General features: G+C 41.0%; 1 protein-coding gene across 1 annotated transcript in view; it reads left to right on the forward strand.

The window, feature by feature from the left end:
* The window catches only part of LOC148225586 (uncharacterized), a 123,982-nt gene that overhangs the window by 92,603 nt on the left and 12,935 nt on the right, over window positions 1-18,444 (forward strand). Inside the window, exon 5 of the mRNA XM_088179640.1 lies at window positions 16,393-16,510. Coding sequence (XP_088035766.1) covers window positions 16,393-16,510 — 118 coding nt within the window. The remainder of the gene's footprint in view (window positions 1-16,392; window positions 16,511-18,444) is intronic.

The following is an 18,444-nucleotide window of genomic DNA, read 5'->3' on the forward strand; positions in this document are numbered from 1 at the left end:
TGCACACCAAAATCAAATGAGTAAAGGTATTTAAATAATGCACAAATAATGAATACATAAGAGATATTTGCAATCAAGTCACAAAGAGGAGGGGAAGAAAATAGTCCTGGAATAAATTATTTGCCATAAAAAGAAATCACTGCTCCTTGGAAAACCCACACCTTTGAGTTCATGATGGGTAAAAAGACAGTTGTTTAAATTTCCCATTTCTGAGTTCAGAACATTACTTACGTTCATCTTTATGACCATTTCATGCGTAAGAAGCCTGTTCTTCCAGTGCAGAATAATGAATGTGTCAGCCCAGATAACTGCTGAAATTCAGCCATCTGCAAGATGTTGCCATGGAAAGAGCCTATTGCACAGGAGTTTTTGGCTATGGATATTGTTCTGGAGATTTTACTTTCTGTAAAGGACCTTGTGGTTTTGGAGAGAGTGAGTCCCATGGGAGATCACTGCAGTTGTTTAACCTTAGGCACTCAAAAAAAGCAAAGGCAACACTTCAGTCCAAATGTGTGATACCAGAGAAGGAGGTTTAGTTACAAGGTGATGAAAACGCATTTTCTGGACATAGACTTGAGAAGTTAATCCAAACGTGGCTGAAAGAAATCAAACAATTGTTGCATGAAACAGATCACCTTTTATCTCTGACCTACCCAAAAAGAACAAGTATAAACTAAAGACAGGATAAACAACCCTTGTCCTGCTGGCCTTTCTTATCTTTTAAGGGAGGCAGCAACTGGGTTCCCAGCTTTGAAGTCAATCAAATGATGGCCCTGCTAAAACTGATTAGCACATGCCTGCATGCTGGGACATGGATGAAAAGAGAGCTGGGAACACCGCCCTCTGAAATGGGAAAGGCCAGAAACCTCTGAGGCTGTGGGATCACAGAGGGACACATAGATCCCCTCTGTCAGCTGCAGCAAGGAGAGTGAGAAAAATGCAGGAGTAGCACTTCATGCTGCTGAATGTGCATGTCTCATTTGCATCTGCAGCAATCCCCATCCTCCAGCTCTGAGCTCTCAGTGCATCCTGAGCCCCTGGAGTCCCCCTGGTGCAGAGACTCATGTCTGACAGAGCCTGGCATCAAATGTGTCAGATGAAGTGAAAAAAAACCCTCATGATGAACGATAATGGAATAACAGGCCAGAGGGAAAGTTTCTTCCTAATAGGCCGTGATAGGTTCAATAAAAGCAGAGCACAAAACAACGAAAACAGAGAGAAAATTGGCAGCAGGACTGGGCCTGCTACACTGCAGAGTCCCAGCTACCAAGAGCCAGAGAACTGCAGTGATACCAGGGTGCTGCTCTCCCACTGCAGGACACAAATAACTCCACTGAAACTAATGACATTTATTCATGTCCCCTGGCAATTAAATGGAGCCTCCTGTCTGCTTTTCTCGGTGTTGATTTTGCAGGGAGATCAGTGAGGTGCAGCATATGTTCGTGTGCAGTTTGTGCTCTCTGCTCAAGAACTGTCATGACAAACTGCAAAAACCTTGTCAGCACAGGAAAGGGGCTGCAGGTCCCTGTCAGAGGGAGAGCCAGAGCCACCAGGCTGTGTGCAGGCATTGGGATTGTTTGCTTGACTCCATTCCCATTTTCTTTTTTGCTGGCAGGTCAGCTCATTCAATGAAGCACTCTCAAGTGCTCTTCCTTGGTCTCCCTTGCATTTTGAGGTAGAAAAAGCCTTTTCATTTGAGTTTCCTCTCTTGCCCTGCCTACCCAGCTATCAGCACCACGTTAGGATGTAGGCAATGTCAGGCAGGCATCTCATATGGACTAAGAAAACCTCATGTTGCTTCTAAAAAGGCTGAGAGCTTCACTCTAGGGCCAAGGGACCTATTGCTTGCACTTGGGAAACAGATTTTCTCTTGGAAATGAGGTTTGGGAGCACATGTTGGATAGGAACATCTGAATTCAAAGCCTTCTTGGCAATGTTGGAAGAAATCCAGAACAGCACAAGTATCAAGGATGTTCTGTGGTAAAAGTACAGATAGATAAGCAATTGCTCAGGTAGTTCTTGGGAAAGGCAGCTCTCTGGTCTTGAACAGCTCACAAGACTTATCTAAATATCAGATCAAGATTTGGCTGAAAAATTTAAGATAAGTAAGATAAAATATATTCTGGGAAAAACCTGAAATTCTTTGCTGTGGCAGAAAAAAGTCTAAAAGTTTCTGCCTACACCAGAAAACCATTAATGGTGAATTTTTTTTTCCAGGCAGTGAAACATATGGAGATAGAGTTTATACCAGTTATGAGTTAATTTGTCAATACCATAGAGGCTTAGGCTGAACAAGATCAAGGCTCTCATTCCAGAAAATTGTACGTATACACAGATATATTTACTCTGGTTGAAATAAATATTTCAAGGAAGAAATCTGCTAAATCATAACCAGACTCACCTCTAAGTAGATATGCTGCAGGATATAGAAACTGGAATTTCTCTTACACTGGATCAGAAAAGCTTCCCTCCTCCTCCCCTTCTTTTTTTCCTCCTCTGAAAATCCCATCAATTCATCAGGCAGGAGATGTGTGAGAACTGCTAAATTCCAAGGGGTTTGGATGATGAAGAGGGAGGAAGGGAGGAAGGGAAGTAGTTGCTGAAGGGTCTTGGCAAAACTCAGGAGCCTTCTTCCCACACCATTTCCCCAGTCTCTCATCTGCCTCACTCTTTCCTGGTAATGAAATGCATCAGAAATAATAAAAATCCAATTCAAATTCAAATAGACACAGTTACACTTTCTCCAAATCCCTGTATGGTCACATCTCTTGCAGAATTCATAGCAGTGCCTTGAATCCATTTAGTCAACATCAGCTGGAGAATTTCAGGGTTTTTCAGGTAAAGCAAAAAATCCCTGTGTAGAAACTCTTAAATTACTATAGCACTTTTTTATTAATTTAGCTTCACTGCACTGAAAAAAAAAAGTGAAATAAATCCCTAATGCTCTGAAAAATAAAATGAGGGCTCAGACACTCTGAAACTGTAATAGCTTAGCTGGAAGTGAGAATTTAAACCTATAGAAACCCTCTTGTAAATATTATTAGTCATCTCGAACACTGACTGATGGATGACATTTCACTGGAAAAACCCTGCTTCTTGCACATATAACGTGACTCTGGACGGAATTAAATTTTTCGTAATCTAGAAAATATTAAACTGCATGAAAATTTTCCTTGTTCAGTCCACGAAAGTTTTGGCTGAGGGAGTTGCTTATGAATAATTTCCTTTAAGAGTTTTGTCCTTTATCTTGGGGCAATTCTGTTATTGTAGCTTTAGATTAACTATTAACTTATTTCAATTTAGCTTAAAAGGAAAGAACAATGCCCCCATGGCAGTTTGCTTGGGTTGAACTGCTGCCCCTGCCTATTTGAGTACCACACAGGGCTTTTTCCACGTTAAAATGGAAGATCTGTCTGCAGTGATGTGAGCATAGCAGACAGGAGCAGATACCTCTGTGGTCTAAAACGAGGTCAGAGTAACTATAACTTTGCAGAAGTTCCTGCAAGACCAGCTGCTGACATTCCCATCCGCACCCAAACAAGGTGGAGTGAGACAAATGTGACAAATCTTGGTGTGTGTGGGCACCTGGAGGCACCTGGAATGTCAGAGCAGCTCCTGCAGCCAGGCCTGGCCAGATGTGTCCTGGTCTGACTGTGCATCCCCCTGCAGCCACATCTCCTGCTGGGCAGAGATGATCTTTGCATTGCACAAGGGACTTGTTTTACTGATTTTACATGAGCAACACCTGGATGAATCCACTTTAATTGCAGCAGTTTTGAAAGAAATGTTTGTAGTACAAATGAGGATAAGGGACCAGGCTTCCACCAAAAAAGAAATCCCAGCAGATCTACTCTGAATTTCACTAAATAAATTATGACTCTAAGGACAAATCTACTTAATAATCTAGGGGGTGACTGAGGGACAGATGCACAAGCCTTCTTACTTTAACTGTAATAATATTCATGGTATGACAGATGAGGTACCTTTTTAAAACATCTACTCATCACATAAACAGGAAGGAATTCCTTTTTTATTATTATTTTTGTAGAGCACTGAAAGGTTACTGGAGAATTTCTGATAGTTTAGTTTAGGGGGATGAGTTGCTTTTTCTTCATAATATTTGTACAGTTATTTCCAGAAGAAAGAAGAGAGTACTTGATGAGCCCAAAGTGCAATCAGGACAAAATATATGCTAGTATTATATACCTTATGAGTCTCTCCACGCATTTGTACAAGCCATCCATCACCAGACTGAAGGGAGAGACCAGTGGTCAGCTGGTGACTGTAAATCTATCCAATTCTGTAACTCACTCTAGCCAGATGCATTTGCAGAAAGCCCAGGAGCAAAATCTGCCCTGTGTTAAGCGTTAGCAGAGTGCTGTTCATGTGTGCCTCATCAATCACACAGTCTTAAAGCAAAGACATCCATTCCACTGATGTAAATAAGTAAATAACCAGGCACTACTGGGACTGTTGTTTATGCAGAGAAGCAGGTGAAGAACTGGGAATTTTTAATCTGATGAGCACAAAGTACCAAAAGAGTCAAATTCATTTTATTTCTATCTTTAAAGGCCAATGCCTGATTCTTGTCTAAATGCTCTGAAGCAATTTTGGTCTCTGAAAGAAAATATTCAGGATCTTGACAAGACCCGGGGCTTTTTTTCACCTCTCTTTAGCCACCTGTAAACCAGGAACCTTCTGTAAGCCAATCACCTAATTTCCTCTGTAATTAGCAGAAGGAGAAGTTCAGCAAAGCTGACACCTCTGGTTCCTTTTCTCTTCTGGTGGTAGAGGGAACACATCCTACAAATATAGACAACTTGCCTAACCCTTAGAGGCTCAGTGCTGTCCAGTACCTGCTTTGTTGGGTTTCAGCTGCCCCAAACCTACTTTTGTGACCTCTGGGGACCCTTTGCATAACCAGCATCTGCCTCACTGCAGCTGCAGCAGCTGGAAAGGGGCTGTAATTAGGGCACTGTCACTCTGACTGAGTGTGCAGGAAGCAGGCAGAGGATGAAGTGCCTCAGCACACTTGTGTCCTACTTAACTCTTATCTCAGACACTGGATTTCCCCTACATCCTTTTCCACTGAAAATTTAGCAGTTTGCAAAAGGAGCTTCCTCCACGTTACAGTGAGATGCCAAGTCAAGGTGTTGCTGAGAATCCTTCTGGAAAATATGAATTCACATGTACCACTCACCCCCTTTGGTTCTGCAAGATATCTCCATCTTTTTATGCTCCCACAAAATTCTGGGATGTTTAAGGGACAGAAGTACTTAAAGCAACCTATGGCAACTTGAGCCTGTTTTGAGTCTGGGCAATTTCCATCGTATGTATGGTGTAATTCAAACTTTTGATATTTATATTCTGCCTCTTAGACTTTTCAAGATATTCCCTCTACCAGAACCCACAGGGAGAAGATGCTGTTATGAAACTGCCTTTTTCAAATTCCCTAGACTCTCACTGAAGGAATACAGGACAAGGTAGGTTCCAGACTTAGTTCTGTTCACATGGGAAAAAGGAGTGAGGAGGACAGAAACATTGAACACCTCTATTCATCTCAGAGAGCCTTACTGCTGCTCCTTTATTTGCCAGACAAGTTTGACTTCTGCACTCTTGCCTTTACAGGTTGCAAAATGTAGTCTCTGATGCAGTTGGATTCAATGTCCATCCTACATCCAATCCTCACTCTACTGAGGACAAATGGTGGTTTATTACCACATTTATTTGTTTTTCATGTTCCCACTCCTGAGTCTTCCCTCATGTTCCAATTCCACGTGCACGTTTTGCTTTCTTGTCCTGTTGTTAATCCTTCATAGTCCTTATTCACACACTTCTACCCACTTACTGCTTCTGACAGGGCCACAGCCACGGCCTGAAATCACAAAGCCCAGGTTAAAGGTGCCCTCATTCTCTATCCATTTGTGTTTTGCACATTGAACCACACAAAGTGTTTTTCAAACTACTGACAATCAGCGGCTGCATTAACAGCATTTACCATTTCAGAGTTTAAGAAATTTCATGGATGAAAACCCTTCATGTCCAATTTGAATAAGTGGGGAATTCAGATATAGTCATCCTGTGTCTTTATGAACTCCATGAAGTCCAGATGACCAGTCACTCTAATCACTACATGGGTTTGGGAGCATTTGCTTTCTGAGGAGTGATTATGCCCAAAAGAGATTGTGCCCAAAGAAAAATGATCCGCATGAAAATGCACTCAATTATAAACTGCCACAGCAGAAATGGAACCTGACAGCCCAGCTGCCCCACAGGACTTCTGCATACATCACTGAGCAAAAGAAATGGTTCTAAGGAACCAGCTCATAAAATTCACTGACAGGTACCAAAGCATACTCTGATTTTCAGAAACATTTGGTTCCCAAGTAGCTTTCAGGAGGGCAAGGGGAAGTACTGGATATGCAGGGCACTGGACAGAATAATTTGGTGGAATTAACATTTTCAACCATTGCAACCATCCAGAGGTCTGATGCATTTACAGCTAAATGTGTGTGCTGAAACTTCCTGTTGCAGAGAATAGGACTCTACCAAACAACACCACACATCTTCTACCATGTGTGAAGGCATCTTATTAATTCCTTTATGCAGCGATTGAAGCAGCCAGGTATTAAGTTCCTTGTCCTTTCCTTAAGGAATATGATGCCAGATATCATGAATGCCTGACACTACATCATGCACAGTCAGTGGCAGATTGAAGGGAGTAACTTCCTTCTACTACAAAATCTATGATGTGAAAAGTTGTTGCCTATTATAAGGCAGCTACACTCAGCATGGTAGCAAAGCATGACTTAAAAGTACAACAAAGAGATATTGGAAAAGTATCTTTATCATCAGCATTCATTAGTTTCCAGAGAAAAACTAACAACTGTGGCAATAAGGATGGAAACTCTACAGAATGATCATGGAGAATAAAGGAAAGAAAATGGAGCTAAACTTAATTATCTCTTCTAAAGAAAAATAAATGTCAAGAAATATGTCAGATGGAGACATTGTCCAAGTTACCACCATGATAAATACTGTATATGCAGAAGGAGCAATGCTATTGAGAGATACAATTTCCAAAACCAATTAGCAAAAAGAATAGATGTTTGTGTTAAAAATCAAAAATACTCAAGTCAATAGATGTCTGAACAGAACTAAATCCTAGAAAAACACCAGAAAATGTTAAGTACAATAGGCAACTGCATGGAAGACATCAATACAAGCAGAGACAGTGTGCAGGCTAAGAGTTAAAGCAACAGGACTGAGGATGATCTAGCGAATACACTGACAATGGCACCATGAAAGGCAGCAAGAATTCCAGGGACCTGAGGGCTGTGGGAATGGAAACACTGGGTGCAGCAGCAGGGCTAACTTTGCTCATAGAGTATTGCACTAACATAGTTTAAGCATTTTTGACACCCAGTCTGATCTGTTCAGAGATGAATGAAGGCTCATAACAACTCTTATATCCCATCACCCAAGGACTCTGGGCAGGAAAACCAGAGGATCCTATAGACTGGTTGAGAAGATAGCGAGGTTATTCCAAAGAACTGGAAGAGATCAGTGATGTGGTTTCAGGACTTTCTAATGGTCTGAGTTCACAGATGCTGCTGAAGGACACCAGCCCTTCTCTTGGTACACAAACATCCAAAGAAACCTAATCCCAGTGCTGCCTATGAGTCAGTCATACTGAGGAGCAAAATTCTATTGGAGACACACAGACAAGATGGAAGATCAGAGCAAAGAGACAAAATGAAAATGTGGACTGTTAAAAATAAAATTTAAGAATCCCCCAGGAAACAAGACATGTTGTAGCTTGTCATTTATCCTAGTTGGCATGTCAAGCTGTGGGACACCAGGGAGCATGACCAGAAATATTCTCTGTGCTAGAATGACCTCTGTCTATAAAAACATTTTTCAAAGCAATGAGAATCTAAAGGACAAATTCGAGCTAGAAATAGTGCAATCTGAGCCTGGCAAATTGGCTGGATCCATTTGATTTGCTGGTCTCAACAGAAGAGCAGCAGTCAGGATGACAAAGGTAAGGTAGCACTGCAGTGTGAGAAAGCAGCAGGTAGCCAAATCTGAATTGGCTGGAAGCTGATGCTTGCAGAAGTGTTATTACAGCCAGTAAAGTTCAGCAGGCTCTAAGAACACACCCAGTGTCCTCAGCACGCTCTGCTGGTGTCTCTGTTTCACTGGCTATGCCAGAAGGGACAGACACTCCTGTCTGTGTATGACAAGGAGGGTAAAGCCCTGTGTTGCTATGTGATCTCAGACTATTGTGTCTCTTGGGTCAAACACAGAGATTATAGCTGGTGACCTTGGTATTAGTGAGGGAAGCAAAGTCTAGGAAACGTGAGAAATCCTTTAAAAACTCCATAAACACTTCAAGGGGGAATAATGATAAGAGGTTTTGAAACAGCAGGGTCCTCCTGGGTATTTCAGGCTCTATTACTAAGTTCCACAGTATCAGGGAATGTTCTTGAACACTGGGACATATTTGTCTCTGTTCCTAAATTGTCAGACTAACATCTGGCATGGTTTTGGCCAAGCAGCCTGGTACTCTACTGAACAACTTCCATGCAGAGCTTGGATAGCTAGGACTATCCCCTGTAGGGAGTTTGGATGTGGTCCAAGGACAGGGTTCAGTGGCATGGGCATGGGTTGTTCTGTGTCTGCTGATTTCCACTCCAGGAACTTTCTCCAGACGTTACACTGCCACAGATACAACTTTGGGACTCTCCAGGCACTACAACAAAGACAGAGTGCTACAGACAGTAACATTACTCCATAACTTTCCTCCTCTCAAGAAACAAGAAGATTGTGCCACTGCCAAGGGAGTAGGGGTAGTTCAGAGACAGCCTGAGAGGAGACATATCCTGAGGAGTTAAAACACTTCTCTGAGAAGCCAGAGAATTTTTATATGTGTGAGGCTCAGACTGAAGATACTTTATAGAAAACAAATGTTTGAAAGCATCATGCTGCAGAGCTGAGAGGGTCTGAGTCCAGCAGCAAAGAGTTAACAACCTGATGGGAAAGAAAACACAGCAGTTCATCCAGCTGAGTGTGTGAACCATGGACTAAGGCAGTGGATGAAGCAAAACAAGAAGAGTGGCAGCAAACAGAAAGCATGTTGTGAAATTCAGTGCAAAGTCTTGATGCTACAAAGACCACTCGTGAGCCTGACACAGGGAGAGTGGGGTGGGGAAAAACCCAGATCTGGAAAGGAAACACAGCCTACAGATTGTCATGCAACAGAATGAAGATGGCAACCAAGTTATATCAAGTTCATAATAAAGATACTGAGAACAGGAAGTGGGGCAGCTGGTTTGAAAATCAACTCATCTGAAAGTATATGAGGTTGAGACACTAAAAAAGGGTGGTGGCTGAAGCCACATCTGTAGGTTCAGGAACACACTACTACGTTCCTTAGTGGCAATGGGTCCTGTAAAGCACACTCGAGCTAAAATTATTCAAGATTGTGGTTTACTCATTCTTGTGTGACTTACAAGGCACATCATATCCTTCAAGAAGGAATTCTTTGGAGATTTACTGAGGGATCACTGTCTCTGTACATGGCTATAAGCTGTTGCAGGTTCTCTGTAGAAATAAAAAGTGTCCATTTTGAATTGCAAACGTCATGGTGCTAACAAGGACTGAAAACATGAAATGGCTCTTAGTTTTTAACTTGCTGATTTAATTTTGCTCTGTGCAGATCCACACTTTTGCAAGCAGTATTGAACCAGGCAAATAAGGAAAGGCAACAACAGAAACTTTCTAGGATTTATAAAGCAGTGACCATGCTGGTTCTTAACCTGCTTCAGATGACTTAATGCTTTTCTATCTATTTCAGAAAAACAAACAAAAAACAGACAAACAAAAAATAGGAAGAGAAAAAAAAACAAAAACAAAAACAAAAAAAAATCAAAAAAACATAAAAAAAACAAACAAAAAACCCCAAAACAAAACAAAACAAAACCCCAAAACAAAACCAAACCAAACAAACAAACAAACAAAAAAAAACACACAAAAAAAAAAGAAAAACAAAAAACCAAAACAAAAGCAAAAAACAAGAGCTGTGAGAAAGGTAATAGAAAAGGAGGGAGAAAAAGTAAGGGAGATGGATCATCACAGAGCTCTCAAGTCTGTTTATGATGGAAGGATGAAGGAGATTTCATGGTGTAGAAGAAAGCTGTGGATTCTCTGATAAATTGTCTTACTAAAAATGAAACATTAATGTGGAAGAAATACAAATAGAATGGTAAACAAATATTTGATTTCTATTTGGGATATTTGAATTGTGGCAGGATTCAGCAAAGATCCTTGAATATACTTTGGAAGAAGGTGAAACCATGTCCTAATGCCTTGATCATGGAAGGTGTGCAGGTCAGGCCATACCCAAATTGTTTCCTGCTCTGTGGCACCACCTCCTGGCACCAGTGACAACACAGACCCAAAAAAAGATGGAATGCAAAATTTTCATGTTTCATTTGGTCTAAATTATTGCTAGAGCTGCTTTTATGAAGGAAGCAGAGGATGATACCAATTTTGATCAGAGGTCTGAATACATATGATTGAAAAAATTGCATAATTAACATTACAGAATTAAATTCTGAGTAAAAATAACGGTGTATTAACACAGTTTACACCCTGCTGTACCAGTAATGAAGTGATCTTTGGCAGCATGTACGTTCTATTCCCATCCACCCACGGTTTTCTGCATCTTCCAAACTTACTCTATAAACATAGAGAAAGCAAGAAATTGCTCAAAGTGAAAAACCACAAAGTTCTCTTTTGTGCCCAACGGGAAGTTTTGAAATAAGATCTAAATTAGAGACTTTCCTGCCACGTGTGAAGCCAGCAGAAAAGCTGTGGCACTGCAGGAGAGATTCCAGTTTTACAGCACCTGAATCACCAGTTCCAGGTGGACTGCACACACGGCTCTCTGCAAGCCAAGGCAGGGGAGGACTATCCAGAATGAAAACCTGGAGGCATTTTTCAGGCACAGCTCTCTGCCCATCATTCTCCTTTCTCCCAGAGGAGAGCTCTGCCTTCCTTCCACGAATTGCTAAGGGGTGGTGTCTGAAATCACATTCGCCAAAGTGGGCACAGGCTACAAGTAAAAAAGTTGTTACTATTTTTACCTGCTGGTGCTTTTTAATATGCCTTCACCTTTAGTCTGTAAATTGATGAAAAATCAGCATTTGTGCTTTCAGCAGGCTGCAGTGTCTATTTTGTAGGCATGGACTGATCAGCTCCAGTCTTGCCCTTATTTCTGCATTCAAAAATGTGTCACACTAGACAAGCTAATGGATTCGGGTGGAAAAGCCACCTGAATGTACTGGGTAATATTTATTAAAGGTTTAGAAGCTAGTTGGCAAAAATCTCTTCTCAGAAAAGCAGAAGAACTTAATTTAGCAATAACTGAGATAGTAAGCTCAGTAAATGGAGGGAATGCAAAATTATATTCTATGTAAATGAGATATTCCTGCATTTAGGAGAATTAATCAAACTGTTTAATGTAAATAAAATTTTCAAATGATGTTTTAAAATGACGTTTTAAAAAAAAATGCTTAAATGAGCAAAAATGAAGAGGGGAAAAAAGTTGCTGATCCTGTCACTTTCAAGCTACAGAGGTGTGGATCTGGAACAACAAAATAGAGGCCTACAAAACTGTTACTTGACAACTTTATTCCATGTACTCAAGAAAAGGAAACATATTCACCAACACAGTGGAAGAGGATATGCTGACAAAATCTGAGAAGATTGTTTTCTTGTTATTGAGTTTACCTTGTGCTTACCACAGTAAAATCAGGCTCAATATTTCATCTTGCTCCTTCCATGACTGCTTTTTTGTAAAACATCAAAACCTTCTCTACCTGATTTATAAGAGGAAATTAATGGTTCTTCCTACTGATATGTTTGCAAAAAACATTGGGAGTGGCTGTCAACACCTTCTGTACAAAACGGTCAGAGGTGTTTGCTAGATCTGTATCTGAAGACCATGACTGAATGAACTTTGCTCAGTGCAGTTTCAGTGATCTTGTAGTCAAAAAGACTCTTTTACAGCAATGGGGTTTTTTTGTGTTTTTTGTTTGGTTTTTTTTTTTTTTTAATAAGGGATAATAAAATTACACTTAAGAATATTTTAGATACAGCATATGGAATACAACTCTTGTTGCAGTTATCAGAATCTAATTACCCGAGGGAGAGATGCTGGAGTTGAACTCACCTGCTGATTTCAGAATGTCTCAGAAATTTACTCTTCGAGATGCTAAAGAGTTTGGAATCCAGCCTCTGACTTGGATCAATGCTTCTGTATTGCTAATAAGACCAGATTTATGATTATGTACTTCTTGCAGGACCATTGCAGGGCACTGAACAAAGCAGACTTCGGAGCACAAAAATGTCAGGCAGCTTCTTCCACAGGTATTATATCTTCTGTTCTAGTAATGGGAAAGGTGACATCGTCTTTGAGAGGATAAAATTAGGTGCTAACTCCCTACATTCCCTGAAAAGTTCTGCAATAGCACATGCCAATACCCTTTGAAGGAGAGTAGCAACAGCAATACAGCAGACAAAGAGGATATGATCCAGACGTTGTTTGGACTCAAGTGTTTAATAAGACATACTGCTAATGCCAAGAATATGGAGCTCCGGGAGTCTGGGACAATTTTTTGTCGATGATGGGAAGGAATGGAACCACTGTGGGTCTCAGGGAAAGAAATTATGTCAGGCAATACCTTTGGGTCTTAAAAGCATTTAAGAAATCACTAGTCCTGTTTTCTTTCCCTTCTGTAGTATATTCCCACCTTTTTTTTTCTAAGGTGACTCAATTTTTAAGCCCACATCCTTTCCTTTCAGGTAAAAGGAAAATTTCTAGTGCATTATTTAGCATTTCCTTCCTACTACCTTCTTCTATGTACCTCCTTTACTTCCTTTATTCCCAATAAAGAAATAATGTTATGAATGTGTATGAGGATTTCTAAACTTAATTCAAGCAGTGTTTTCACATCTCATTCACTGGCATAGTGCTTTCATGTTTAAGCACCTTGCTCAGGACATTTGCATAGATACTGAAAAAGCTTAATTCTCACTTTTTTTTAAAAACAAGGCATCCAGTAACGTAAAGAACAGAATGAAGGAAAACGCCATCCCAAATACAAAGAGATTAAAGATTTTAAATGTTCTTTTAGTTCACTGAGAGAACGTTAAAAACAATGACCTTTATGAAATGGAATTTTTTTCTGAGTTTGAGTGAAGCTCTGTACAGTGTGGTCTAGTAGGAGGTGTCCTGGTCCATAGTGGGGGCCTGGAGTTGGATGATCTTTAAAGTCTCTTCCAACCCAGGCTATTCTATGGTTTCATGATCCCATGATCTCAAGTAGATGGAAACATCTACTCTACAGGGTTCTTTCTCTTACGAGCAGCAGCACTGAGAACAAAATCAAATTGTAAATTAGAAGTTCAGGCTTCTCTCCAGGTTCCTGGTGCACCCCAAGATTTAATTTTCATTGTAAATAGTGCAAAGTAGATTGAACCAAGAGACATGATAAATTTCCTGTCAGAACAGCTGGGATGTCTTTACTAAAAAAGGTGGCTGCATTCAACCTGCTTTTTGGGAACAGTCCCAGCTCCTGCTGTCCCACGAGCTGTGTTCAGGCCTTGCCCAGAAGAGGGAGAGAATCTGTGCCAAGGAGCAGCCCAGCAATTACCTGGTACAAACCAGTTTAGTTTAATAGTGTAAGTATCACTGAAGTTTCCAGACATACCTCAACCAGTCCTATGTGTTGCCTTCATGCACACAAAAATTGGAATTTCATTGAGTGTTTTAAATTTCACCAACTGGAAAATAAGATTCCTGTCCTACATGTCACTGGAGACACTTCCCCCCATCAGAAGCATCAGGACTGAGACAAGTCTATGGATATTTCTTGTGAGTGAAAAGAAGACTGTAGTACATGGTGACTAGTTAGATTTGTGACCTGGCACAGTAGCCCAGCAATGGGACCTCCCTAAGATCCTGATTGCACACTGGAACCATTGAAGAGTTAAAGATCTTGTGAACTTAGTTCGGTCTTTGCCTATGTTTCTCCCTGCTCATACACAGAACACTTTTAGCAACAAAGACTGTCAGGAACACACAGCCTGGAGGCATTTCCACTCCTGCCAGCATTTGGCTTTTGGAGAAGAGGAGTTGGATTTGGACTGTACCTCCTCATGTCCAGGGACAGGCACTCAGGCAGGCTCCAACACCAGAGACCATTGCACAGAGCCTGCTGGTTCTTGTGGAAGGTTTATCCCACTCTGCTTCTTGGTGTATGGATGGGCAGATTGATCAGGAGAAAAAGGAAAGGACGTTTGGGTAGGGAGAAGAGATACGGGACTGGTGAGGAACAAAAGTCACACCAGAGCTGGCAAGAAACACAAGTTCTTCCACTCAGCTCTAAAATGGGGTAAATATGCCTAGAATTTAACAAGCATATTTTAAGGACCTTGAATGCCATTGTGTCAATCACTGCAGAGCTGTCTATAAATCACTGCTGTTTGTTGTGGTTCGTGGTATTCACATTCTGGATTTACCAGTTTCAGCCACCTATCTGCTGTTTGCAATGGAATATTAGGCACCTTTAGAAAATTATTGTCATTTAGCAATTGCCTAATCCTTGACCTTTTGAAGCCAAACCGACAAGTTTCAAATAGCTTACCTAAGGACTTGTGTGGTTCAACACCCTCCACCTCTGTGCTAATATTTTGCAACCAGTCTCCCTTTCTCTGGATACCTTTATTCAATTTTCTTGCTACAAAGTAATCAATGGATACCTTCCCACCCCATTCCACTGTTAATGAGTGAAGTCAGCGACTCTGAGCATTTTGGCCTCAGCACTATCTTCTGTCTCTCTATAAAATAAGTCTTCTCACAGTCTTTGAAGCTATGTCCTAAAGGCATTTTCATATAGTTCTCATTCCTCTTCTTTGGGAGGTAACATTGTCTCCATTGTTCTTTTAGTCATGGAGGACTCAATATGACTCAAAAATTTACAGTGATGGGTTCAGTTTTGGGCTGTGATAATTTTTTTCATGCTTGTAAAGGAGCTGTTCAACCATTAAAACAAATGGCATTGAGAGCCATCACTTTTCATAAATTAGAGGGAAGAGGGTTCTGTAGAAATCTTGATTCCTGCCTCACACAGGCATCAACCACAGATAAAAAGCTGCTGGGTAACTATTGGGCAGTGCTTTCATGGTGTCTCACATATCAGAATAAACCGATTCTCAATGACTGCTGTCCTGTTTTCCAGTTCCAATCCCAAAGACTTTTCATAACAGTGACATTGCTTGTTTTCATAAAATAATACAGAGAGGAAAGATGATGGAATGGGATGTGTGCAGCTTGTCCAGTCTAGTTATGAGAGAAACTTAGCAGTGAATTTTCTTTACTCAGTTCTGCCTTCAACTCTCCTGTGTGCATCTATAAATTTCATGATGGAAAACAAACCAAATGAACACCCCAATGCAATAACTGACTTCATTCCCTTTGAGGAAACCCACACAGGCATAGAAAGAAAAAGATGCATTAGCAGAAGGCTCTGCAGGAAGACAGATGCAAGTACAACTGAAAGCTCCTAATGTTTCCAAAACTGCTTTTCTCTTGGCCTGATCACAAAATAAACTACATACAACCTGAAAAGCTGTGCAGTTTCACAGCTTGACACCCCAATAAATATTTGTTAGAAAGGTTCTCCAGCCTAAAAGACATTCATCTGTTTTCTTGGCATCATGGGTGATCTGGAAAGAGTTACCTGAGATCAGTTCTGCATCAAGACATCAGTTAGACAAGGCATGAGGCAGACCTTAGGAACATCAGCCTTTTTTGACTCTGAGTGGTTCAAATAAAATATCTAGAGTGGAAAGAATGGGGCAACAAAATGCCTCCTGTAACATAAAACTCTGAAAATGTAGGCAGTTATATTGTCTGGCTGGTCAGGTCAAATGGCACCAACATGATCAGAATGTGACTCAGCTGTCAGGTCTCTTGACCACAAAACTATTGGGTTTCTTTGGAAAAAAAAAAGGAAGGGGCGGGGGAGTGGGGGGAAGTCACACCAGAATTTCACCAAGACTTAAAGGTTGAAATAGGCAGTCCAGATACTTGAAAAAATGATCACTTTGCTTTAGAGGTAAGAAGAAAATAAGCTTGGAAAGGCATGCACAACAAATCTCTTCCAGGATGTCTTGGCCAGGGTCTGACCCCAGCCCTTCATTCAAGTTGTCAGTGACTCAGGAGGGTGCACATAGTCAAACAGAAGTGTAATATCTAAGTATAATATTTAAATAGGTGTTACTTTTTCCTTGTTATTCTGCAATTCACATTTCTTTATCCAGGGTCATACAAGTTCAACTACTGCAGGACTCCATCTGCCAGCATGAAGTATGTGCTGTTCCTAGGATTCCCTGGACACCCTCTGACCTGCCAGATGAATGGACACAGATCTTATGTCAGGTAGCAAGATGCTTTTGCAGGAATTTTTCAACAAAAATACTGCTTTCCTCCAGCTTAGGCTATTTTAGCTGTTTCAGTTCTGCTTGACACCCTAAGCTTGCATGTTCACTTCCTCACTTATGCATGCCACTTGAAAACCATCTACATGTGTTTCAGGTTTGTTTGCCACTTCAAATCTGACTCCATTTCTTGATGCCTTAAAATGTCTCCACACAACATTTCAGCTTTTCTTGTCACTTAGATGTCACTTTTGATCCCTTTTGTCTCTGTCACCTGCTTTTCCCTTCAAAGCTGCCTCTTTGTATTAGTGCTTGAAGGAGGACTTCTGGTGCATAGGCTATCAACAGAGTCTCTGTAAAGGTGCACAGTCATGACAGCTTCTTTTGTTTCCTTTGTCACATCCACTTCCAGTTCTCTTATTGTTGGTGCTCTTGTTGCTGAGGTCAAGTTCACCTCTCCTTAAGTACTTCTCACATGGTCTCTTCATCCATTCAGTGTGGCATCAAATGCTGACACATAATTGACATGAACATAATCTGTTTAGTTAGTTCTTGCTTTGATAGATCCAGAGAAAGAATCCAGGAATATGATGGGATGGTCCTTTGTCTTCATATGCATGAACCTCTTGTGATTTCCCTCAGAGTTTGCAAGATTAGACTTGTTCTTACAGTAGATGATTGAAGAAGATTGATGATTTTGATAGTTTTTCTTTAACTTGGACATAATCCATCACAAGACTGTCCATAAGAAGTGTGGGGAGTGAGGTGTTTCACACCAGAAAGCAAGTGGCAGTTAATTCTAAGTTGGATACAAAACCTAAAGTGAGATCAAACAACTGTAACGCTACAGGACTAAGAAGACAGATAAAAGCTCTAGCAAACAAACGGGTTAAGCTTAGGTTATACAGCAGTAAACTCATTTCCCACTAGGGGAGTTTGTATAGAAATCACAGAGGCAAGAAACATAAGATGTGCTTTGTTTCATCCTCTGGAAGGCCAAGGGACCAATGGCTCTGAAGAAGCATCCTTGGGTAAACAAGCTGCCGACAGAGTACAGAGCTCCACTGGAAGACCTCAGCCATCCCACCTGTTAAACTTATTATTGCAGCTCTTGTCCACAAGCAGAGCCTGAAAGAGGAGATTAAAAGGTTTATTGCTGTAAGACCAACAACAGTTGAAAAAATTAACATCAGCAAAGCTGGTGAAATCACTGATGACTGACTAGACAGTTCAAAGGCTCTCCAAATAAACAAGTGCAAACTATCCCATCAGTGCAAACCCCCCAAAATATATATATGCTTATAACAAGGAGTCACTTTTTCCTCCCTACCTGGGGATGAATTCCAGGAGACAAGGCTGAAGTCAAATATTTTTCTACACGTGGTGCATCAGCAGAGTTCTGGCAAGTTCCCCAGGAAAAACAGAACATACATTTTTGAGAACACACGCAGGCTTTTTGGGAGATACTGTGAGCTGGACTGTGCTATGCACTTAAGGTGTTTCACAGAGACATATAACATATTCTTGGCACCAAAACAGACGCTGAGATTTTCTGAATGAACATTTGACCTGTGGAAAAACAGTGGACAATATCAGCAAAGCCTCTGAGGAGATCAGGAGAGCCCCAGATCCGTGCACTGCAGGTTCCTCGTGTCAAATGTGACTTACCAGGACATTAATTAGCACAGCAGGATTACAGCAAAGATGAAACCCTGGCTAACACACCTGCTCCTCTGAAAAAGGATGGGCTCAAAGATTAAAAGGAAGTTTTAAAGAGTTAAAATTTCATAGAGAAGTTAGTAGGTGAGCTACTAGTATGAAAATGTGACTCTGCAAAGACATCTGGCAGACAGTGAGTGAAAATCCTGCTGGGACATGACAGTGTGGTAGAGTTAATCAGAGACTGTCATTTGGAGATCCCCTGACAGCAGGCAC

The sequence above is a fragment of the Sturnus vulgaris genome, chromosome 1 (genome assembly GCF_052056855.1).
Source record: "Sturnus vulgaris isolate bStuVul1 chromosome 1, bStuVul1.hap1, whole genome shotgun sequence".
Taxonomy (NCBI): Eukaryota; Metazoa; Chordata; class Aves; order Passeriformes; family Sturnidae; genus Sturnus; species Sturnus vulgaris.